Below are 10,168 nucleotides of genomic sequence, written 5' to 3'. Positions count from 1 at the left end.
TGAGGAGGAGGGGATCAGTGTGTGTAGACATGAGGAGGAGGGGATCAGTGTGTGGAGACACGAGGAAGAGGGGATCGGTGTGCAAGACTTGAAGAGGAGGGGATCAGTGTGTGGAGACATGAGGAGGAGGGGATCAGTGTGTGGAGACACGAGGAAGAGGGAATCAGTGTGCAAGACTTGAAGAGGAGGGGATCAGTGTGTGGAGACACGAGGAAGAGGGGATCGGTGTGCAAGACTTGAAGAAGAGGGGATCAGTGTGTGTGTAGACATTGAGGAGGAGGGGATCAGTGTGTGTAGACATGAGGAGGAGGGGATCAGTGTGTATAGACATGAGGAGGAGGGGATCAGTGTGTGGAGACACGAGGAAGAGGGGATTGGTGTGCAAGACTTGAAGAGGAGGGGATCAGTGTGTGGAGACACGAGGAAGAGGGGATCGGTGTGCAAGACTTGAAGAGGAGGGGATCAGTGTGTNTGAAGAGGAGGGGATCAGTGTGTGGAGACACGAGGAAGAGGGGATCGGTGTGCAAGACTTGAAGAGGAGGGGATCAGTGTGTGGAGACACGAGGAGGAGGGGATCGGTGTGCAAGACTTGAAGAGGAGGATATCTGGTATCCCATGATTCAAATAAACTGTGTGGTCAGCAATCCCAGAGAGTATCCTGCCTCTGCCTCCCCTGTTTAGAATTACAGGGGGCACTGCAAACCTGGTTTTTAGCTGTTGCTTGGGATTAAAATGAATTCCTCCTAACTGTAGAGCAACACTCTACTTTAGAAAGCATTCTCCCAGCTTTTTGTTTTACCTTTTTGAGACAGGATCTTGTTTTGTTGTCGAGGTTAGTCTAGAACTCTCTGTTCAAGTAATATTCAACGTTCTGAGTGCTGGTGCTAAGGTAAACAGCGCACCATTGAAACTCTACAATCTGAACCAAACAGATCTGATTCCATGTTATATACTCAAGCTGTAGCAGATAAAGTCCTTTAAAGGCAACCTACTGCCACTTTAGTCTCTCCGTACTCTTCTATTTCTTCATATAAAGACAAGTGTTTGGCATAACATAAATGCTCTAGACACACTAAATTAAGCAGCCATTTGCATGTAACTTAGCATAAACAAATACTGAGTTTACCCAGAAAGACATTTCCTGTGTGAGGAAGGATGCTGACATTAACTGTGTATTGGTGGAAAATGATGATGACATGGTACCCCAACTCTGCTCCTATACTAACTGAAAAATACTTAGTGTCATTTTATTTAATAACAAATGATCAAGCCAAACATCATTATGTAGGCAGGTAGCTCTTTTCATAGCAAAATAGGATATAATGTGAGAAGCTAGTCATGAATAAGAGGAAAACGGAGAAAGCTATACAAGTGTGGAACGGCCTGTATGTGTTACAGATTCACATTTTACAGTGAGATTGGTCTACTAAAGGGACACTCCTAATATTCTGGTTTTCTAAGAAGTCATATACTCAGCATTGCTTATTCTGCAGGAAGATGGAAAACTAGTATCCAACAACTGCCAATGTTTCGGTTTTTCCAAACTACCTTGTAATTGGGGAACTGACCTCAAAGGTTTTCAACCATGTTCCTTTACATGTACACAAATCTTATTAGACAGATTACATTTAAAGCTATATGGATGATGTGATTAATAGTGATTTTAATAATTAAGAAATCCCTGATCTTAAGACCAGTCTTAATTTTCTTAAGCAAAATAAATTAGAATGTGCAACTTCTGCACCATAGATGGATATATTACAAAATAAGATGTTAAAAAGTAATACTAGCATTCCAAAAGAATAGGGGTAACTGTCTTCGGGCCTTTTAGACTCCACACATAATCTTTCCCTTTCCTAGAGGTTACTATAAGGATGAGCAGATACCGGTCCCATGCTAGTAACGAATCTACTTGGCAGTATGGCAGAGAGAGAGGGGAGACGGGAAGGGGAAGGGGGGGAGGAATGACTTGGTTCTGACTCCTGACTGTTCTAATTAGTAATCAAACCATTAAGGCCTTTCTACAAGCTTTGACTGCTTCATTTAGAAAACGAAAACCTGACTCTATATCTCATAAATACTTTATTAAAAACTACTAGGTGACAAAATCAGAATGGAAGTTAAATGATAAAATATGATACATAAACATTACTGCACAGCAGAATGCAGGGAGGTAGCTGTGCAAGAAATGGTTAAGTTTTAACATGTCCATACAGGGACTTTATACCCAAGGTAAAGACTTGACTCCACAGGAAATAATCTTTCACAGATTTTACTAAGAAAGCCAAAAATAGGGCAGGGCACATGTGTATATACATAGAGAGTTGGGAATGGAAAGCAAGATAAGGTTTGGATTCTAGCACTGTGAAAAGGTATATAACACAAGTATAAACTAATGAAACATTATCCTATTGAAACAGCCCAGTTGGAAGATAATTCCTTGTGCTACAGCCCAGATCCTAAGATAAGAGAAATGGACTGACTTAAAGATTGCAAAAAGATTGAAAAACTGTATCTAGGAATACATGAAGGCAGACAATTTAAAACAAAACAGACAGTAAATAGAAACCCAACATATAGAAGTTTTTTTTTTTCTATTTCATTCCTAGAAACGATTAAGTTTGGATGCATTAAATCTGAATTGTCATAAGGGCTTAGTGGCACACGCTCTTAATCCCAGCACTCAGGAGGTAGAGGCAGGCCAATCTCTGTGAGTTGCGTGGCCAGCACAGTCTGCATGGCAAGTTCCAGAAAAGCCAGGGCTACACAGAGAAACATTCACTTTCTTGGGGAGGAAAAACATTGGTGTCCAAAAGATTTATGAAATTTTAGAAGGGTATGTACCCACAGCAGTGATCTGAATCGACTGTTTAATGTATCTTAATATTAAAGAATAAAAATATTGCTGAATAATAAATATGAAGTTATTAAAATCAAAAGAGCAGGAAGGAAGAGAATAAATTTATTATAAATGGTGATTTGTAAATATTTAAATTTGATATCTGATTTTGAATAAAAGACTGAAGACAGAATTTGCAGAATGCTTTTTGACTTAAGTTTTATGTTTATAGAAATACTGTTTTCCTATGATTAAAAAAAAAAAAAAAAAAAAAAAAAACTGTTCCTTTCAGAATCCCCACTAAGTTGAAGTAAGGCAGTGTCTTAGTCAGGGTTTCTATTCCTGCACAAACATCATGACCAAGAAGCAGTTGGGGCGGAAAGGGTTTATTCAGCTTACACATCTCACTTTCCTGTTCATCACCAAAGGAAGTCAGGACTGGAACTCAAGCAGGTCAGAAAGCAGGAGCTGATACAGAGGCCATGGAGGGATGTTCTTTACTGGGTTGCTTAGCTTGCTTTCTTATACAACTCAAGACTACCAGCCCAGAGATGGCACCACCCACAAGGGGCCCTTCCCCATTGATCACTAATTGAGAAAATCCCTTATAGCTAGATCTCGTGAAGGCATTTCCTCAACTGAAGCTCCTTTCTCTGTAATAACTCCAGCTGTGTCAAGTTGACACACAAAACCAGCCGGTACAGGCAGAAATAGCTAAGGGCACAAAGGTGAAGGATCCCAAATACTAGACAAAGTAGAGACACATTCTCAATGAGAAGGAAGACGACTGTGCTTGTGATTAACAGATGCCCATTATAATGCCCAGGCCATGATGCAGAACCCCTTCACTTTACAGTTCTATAAAAATGGTCAAAGGAGCCTTAAGGCTTAACTTTTTGTTCATATGACAATTTTATAATTCAAGGAGTCAGTATTTAGTTAATCCTACCTCTTTATACAATTCCCTTTATAGCATAGCATAATGCAATAACTAATGTGCTTTATTTTCTCTTGTGGCCAAAAAAAAAAAATACTCAAGCTAAATTTAGAATATTATTTTGAAGGTGACAATGAAATGACTTTACTGAAAATAGCACTTTTATAATCATATACCAAGTTGAATTTTAGGCTTATTTTCCAGAAGACTTCATTACTTAGCGGTAACACAGAGGGTTGGCAGGGTTTCATTTTAGCAACACACCTCACAAACTTAAAGCTTAAAATGTGAAATCTTATCATTTGTGGGGAAGAAGTAATTCAAGTAACTCACTGTCTTACAAGTCAGGAACCGGGAGACCATCCCAGAATCTCCCCCTCTCTAACATCCAATTAATTATTTACTAGTTAAATCCCTCTTAAAACCATCCCCTGAGGGTGGGGAGTGCCCGGCTGGTAGCAGCACTTGTTCTCCAGAGAACCCAGGTTCAATTTCAGCACTCACATGGCTGCTCACATCCAACTCCGTCTTCTGACCTCCCAGGACATCAGGCACACATGTGGTGCACAGACGGACATGGAGGCAAACCCTAACACACAAAGCCCCTCCCCAAGAAAGGTTTGTTTTTAATTCCACTACCAGCATTTTTCCTTGTCTAAGTATTAAGCTATTAACTAAACCGTGTTTGCTTCACACCATAATGATCAGATTTCAGTTGACTTCATGTATTTGACATCTGTAAACACACACTTGTTTTTAAAGGCTGCAAAGAAAACACATCAATAGAAAACCGAAGACAGTCCTAAAAGAGCCTTTATCAGTGTTGTCAGTGGTTCTAGAAAAGAGTCCCTGCAGTTATTACAAACGGTAACCTTCCCCATTGCTCCTGAAACCCTTGGATGACAAACCACTTGGAGTTCCTGGTATCATGCAGCAGAAAAGCCTCTGTCTGTCCCAATAAAATTCACAAAATCCTGACTTATATAAAGATAATTCTATCTACATATTTATATTGGGTTTGTGATATAGGTTTTAGCTAGGCAAAAATAACCAATTTAGTGTTTTGCTATAATCTAAAAACACAATGTTACATGCAAGGTTACCTGAGGAGAGTCAAAAGGATATCGACTACTAAATTTAAACAAAAGTTGAAATTTTTCCCCTTCATATAAGGTTCCTGGTGCACCTTCCATGTCTACGATCCACCTAAGACAGGAAAAAGAAAAAAAGAAACAGATTTAAAACTTAAGATAAAAAGGATTGAAATGAAGGGGAAAGGAGAGCACTGTGCTGCCAGGCACTGGGCAGGGGAGCCCGAGGGTACTTCTGCACTTCACCCAGCAGCTCTCTCTCATCCTGCACTTTTTTCTTTGTAGAGAACGTTTAGAATGTATCATTACTGTGTATACTATGTATGGTTGGGTAAGTGCATTACTGTTGTATGGCCTGGAGCATTCACAACCACAGCATACAACAGACAGCTTTTGGACCCTTTCCTTCCACCTCTACATGGGTTCAGAGATTGAACACAGGTCACTACCTTGTGTTTTGTTTTAATCTTTCTGGTCTTCAGAGCAGGGTTGTCTGTCTGTTTGGCGTGTGTGTGTGTGTGTGTGTGTGTGTGTGTGTGTGTGTGTGTGTACTAGGATCAGGACATTACACACCCTCTTACCCGCTGAGCTCTCTCTCTAACCCCATAGTAATAACCTCTTTCCTATCCTTCTGTGACACTCTAGATTAAAGAAATTAGGTCAAGGTCAGAAGCAGGCTTGTAAGTCAGATCTGAAACAAACTAAAAATAAAAACTCCAACATATGCTAATATCAGGGTCCATACTGGGCTCTTCCTTTCAGATCACACAATCTTATTTTCTTTCAAAAGACTACTTTCTATAGTAATGGAAACCTTTTTCGACAGTATCGAGTTTATTAGCCAACGCCCTGTTAGAAGCAATGGAGAAAGCGCTATTAACAAAGCCTCTAAAGGACTGTGGCTGGCCAACTCCCTCCTAACCAGCACTCTAAAATAGACTGACTGGGTCCCCATACACAGTCTACTGAAGTTTCAAGCCAGGGTCTCTCCCGCCTTTCCCTGCTAGCTCACGTTCAGCACTTTAAGCACCCAAAGATTCCTATGGCATTTATGTGAGCTTGTTTCGTTGTTATTCTGTAACCATCTCTAGTCATCAGAAGAGGGGACAGGAGATAAAAACAGCAAAGGTGATAGATAGGATAGACACCACTTAAACTTGAATGGAAATCATTAGCAATGAGTCTTTAATTATAGCTGTCATGTATAATTACTGTAGCTGGCCAAATCCTTTAACCTCATGCTTCTCAAGTACAAAATGTGCTTATTTTAAATACAGGCTAACTGAGGTTGAGGATGTTCCTCAGCAGTAGGGCACTCAGCAAGTCCCTGGGTTTGATGCCCAGTATTGCCAGGCACTATCACCCACTCATCTATCTATCCAGGAAAATCAGAGGAAGACAGAGTATACTGGGATAAGGTTCTACTCATGCCTCACATGAAACAAAAACTAGAAATGTCTATAAAATAGTAACATGGGCTGGACTTAAGTCGGTTTCAACTAAAGTACAGAAACCCTTAAAAACATAACAATTCATTTTCAGAATGTATGCTGAGTACCTTAGATGTAAGAAGGGTACTGTTGGAAGACAGACATGGTACTACATATGGAGAAAACAAAACAACAACAACAACAAAACCCTCATGCATTTCTATCATCAAGAGCTAGTACACAGTAAATTAAATGCAGCACAAAGCTGTTTAGAAAGCAATAAAACTGTGGGGGCATACAGGTCAGTGGTCAAGTCCTTGCATGGCATGCTGAAGAGACCTGGGTTCAATACAAGCTCTATTCATGTGCTCGTGCACACACACACTCTTCTTATAAAACAAAACAAGGGGCTGAAGAAGAGGCTCAGTGGCTGAGAGCACTGGCTATTCTTCCAGAGGACCCAGGTTCAGTTCCAAGCACCCACATGGAAGCTCACAACTAACTAACTCCAATTCCAAAGGATCCAACATCCTCACATAGACATATATGTAAGGAAAACACCAATGCACATAAAATAAAAATAAATTATTTATAACAAAACCTAGGTCTTTCTTAGCTTCAAAATCCATCTCTCCCATCGGCTAACATCTACTACCCAGGAAGGTAATCCAACAAAACAGGGCTTCCTACTGCTCCCTCGTTTCTTTCTTTTTCTTTTCCGAGACAGGGTTTCTCTGTGCAGCCCTGGCTGTCCTGGAACTCACTTTGTAGATCAGGCTGTCCTAGAACCCAGAAATCCACCTGCCTCTGCCTCCCCAGTGCTGGGATTAAAGGTGTGTGCCACCAGGCCTGGCACGCCCTCATTTCTTAGCAAAGTTTAGGACTGACAATCACTTTACTCGTGACACACAAAGCAGAGTTTAAATGACAGCAAGCTTCGATTACCCAGTGACTGACCTTTTGGTATGTCTTGAGAGGGTGGAAAGAAAAGGCAGACTGCAACCTTGTGGCCAGCACTACATGCAGGTATTGAATACTTCTAAAACTGTGAGATTCAACAGTGGAGAAGGGCTTTCTACAGTACTCCTTGCTTAGATATTGTTAACCTGTTAAACCTTAATGTGTGAAATGGATGGCAGGTTCTGCATGTGATAAATGTTTCTATTGAACACTGAATTAAAATGTTGGCCGGCAGCACCGTATGTATGTATGTATGTATGTATGTATGTATAAATAAATAAATAAATAAATAAATAGCAGCAAACCCAACATCATTAATCATGCAATATTTGCATGAAATAGGGCAAAGATACGACTTCTAATACTATGTGCAATAAATTTTTAAACTTTGCTAACTAAAAAAGTAATGCATGCTTACTGAATTTTAAAAAGATATAAAATAAAAATACTCAGGAATAACTGTTATACTTCTTGGGGTGTATTTTATTCTTATCATTTTGCAGTTTACTATATCACTAAGGACAAGAAATACAGTATACTTTTATTATGTGCACACTTAAATGTCACAATTTTCCAGCATTACTAATAATCAATGTGCATGTGTACCGTGTGTAAGCACAGGTATACATGCCATGGTGTGTAGCGATGGTCAGGGGACAGCTTTTTGAAACTGTTCCTCACCTTCTACCTTTACATGGGTTCTGAAGATCAAACTCACATCACCAGGCCTGTGCGGCAAACACCCTTAGCGGCTAAGTTCCTCAGAAGTCTTAGTCCCACAGACTGCCATCAAGATTACAATCGTTGAGTATGTGCCTTGGAGTAAAGATGTAATGGGAAGTCAGCTTACCTTCCTCCAATGAATCTCAACTCCTGAACTCCTACAACTTTTTTAAAAAAGGTAATATGGCATTTTTTCACACATCTTCACTTCTAATCAAGAAATAGCTATGTACTCTATTCCAGACAAGAGTTAGGTTTGTGGACTGCGACAAGCAGCATGCAACACTGCCATATTCTGAGACATGTCTTACTCTTTACATCTCACCAAGTTTTCCAGAGTAGTCATGAACTTTTGGGTTCATCCTCCTACATCAACCTCCTCGGAAGTGAGGACGATGGGTGTGTACCACTGTACCCAGCCAATAAGGCCTCTTTTCAGAATTCTCAAAGATGATTATGACTAAACAAAATCTCCACTTTACAAACTACAGACTATAAAGTGATAGCATTTCACTGTGTCATCCTTCTCTACTGTAGACAGTTTTAACTCACATTTTCTTTCTTATTTTTTTTTTTAGATTTATTTATTATATGTAAGTACACTGTAGCTGTCTTCAGACACCCCAGAAGATGGCATCAGATCTCATTACAGATGGTTGTGAGCCACCATGTGGTTGCTGGGATTTGAACTCAGGACCTTCAGAAGAGCAGTCAGTGGTCTTAACTGCAGAACCATCTCGCCAGCCCCTTAACTCACATTTTCAACTAGGGAGGTTTGAGAAGAAAAGAAAGTATGGTCTATGCTAGGTAACTATCCTATTGTGTCTATGCTAGGTAACTATCCTCCTATTGTGTCTATGCTAGGTAACTATCCTCCTATTGTGTCTATGCTAGGTAACTATCCTATTGTGCCCGGAACTTATCTTTGCTCATTCTGTAGTGCAGCAAGGATATCTGACTATGTCTAAGGGATGGGATTCATAGTGCTTCAGTCTGAATGCAGAGCAAATGCTCAAGACCCAAGAGCCAGAAGTGCTGGCACATACCTACCTGTAATGCCAGTATTCTAGAGACTGAAGCTAGCCCAGAGTCACAATAAAAATAAACACATACATACATACATACATACATACATACATACATACATAAGGAACATGAAAAACACACAAAGATTGTTTTAAGAACAAAAGGAAGCTTTATAAATTACATTACAGGGCTGGAGAGATGGCTCAGAGGTTAAGAGCACTGACTGCTCTTCCAAAGGTCATGAGTTCAAATCCCAGCAACCACATGGTGGCTTACAACCATCCGTAATGAGATCTTACATACCTCTTCTGGTATGTCTGAAGACAGCTACACTGTACTCACATAAATAAAATAAGTAAATAAATCTTTAAAAAAAAAATAATAGAAAATTACATTACAATATTACAATAAGTTTATGCTGACACAGTAAGGTTAAAAATGAATATGCAGATATATGGAATAAGATTTTTTTACTATATTAATGGTATAACAGAATGCAATGAAACATGAAAACAACAGTTTTTTAGAAGATGAGTACATACTTGTACAACCCCAGAATACCTTTGAGAATCAAATACTCACTGCGTGATTGAATTCTGAACGCTCTTTTCATTTAAAGTCATTCCAGGAGGTGGGTCATTCTGCAAAGCCAACAGTTCTTTCTGTAGTCGTTTCTAGAAAATATCAATAGTAATTTATACTCTTTACTAGCTTTCCGCTATACAGTCTAAAACAGGTGATTAAATTTCTTTCCAATGCTTGAACCTCTTTCTTTACAAGCCCCTGGAAACTCTACAGAATGTTTATGCTTAATCCTTAACTATGTTCTGCCCTACAGTTCACAAGCAATGTCAGTGTTCCAATCCTACCCTGCTGCTATGAAGCAGTTCTGAATGGCAGCCAGGTAGCTTCGCTCTCTTCCTTTCTTAAGATTTATTCATCAGCTGGGCGTGGTGGCACACGCCTTTAATTCCCGCACAGAAGCTACACACCTTTGGGACAGACAGAAGCAACCTAGCTTCTGGGACAGACCCTGTTTCGGGCTCCAGAAATTTGGGCACCTTCCTCGCCAGAGGAAAGGTGGCCACCTGTGAGGGCTCTGTCTGCCAGAGCAGCTGAGAGAAGTCATATTGTGTACAGGGTCCCTTGGTGGCTAGTCTGT

At 40.1% G+C, this 10,168-nt stretch overlaps 1 protein-coding gene across 2 annotated transcripts in view; it reads right to left on the bottom strand.

Moving 5' to 3' along the window:
• Positions 1 to 10,168, bottom strand: part of Ube2w (ubiquitin conjugating enzyme E2 W) — a 57,807-nt gene that overhangs the window by 24,079 nt on the left and 23,560 nt on the right. For both annotated transcript variants that reach the window (XM_021222203.2, XM_029533337.1), the window contains exons 2-3: positions 9,589 to 9,680; positions 4,880 to 4,982 (exon numbers count right to left, since the gene is read on the bottom strand). In XM_021222203.2, the coding sequence (XP_021077862.2) occupies positions 4,880 to 4,982; positions 9,589 to 9,680 (195 nt within the window). The remainder of the gene's footprint in view (positions 1 to 4,879; positions 4,983 to 9,588; positions 9,681 to 10,168) is intronic.

This window comes from Mus pahari, chromosome 22, assembly GCF_900095145.1.
Source record: "Mus pahari chromosome 22, PAHARI_EIJ_v1.1, whole genome shotgun sequence".
NCBI classification, from domain to species: domain Eukaryota; kingdom Metazoa; phylum Chordata; class Mammalia; order Rodentia; family Muridae; genus Mus; species Mus pahari.
This window is presented reverse-complemented; position numbering and strand designations above follow the sequence as displayed.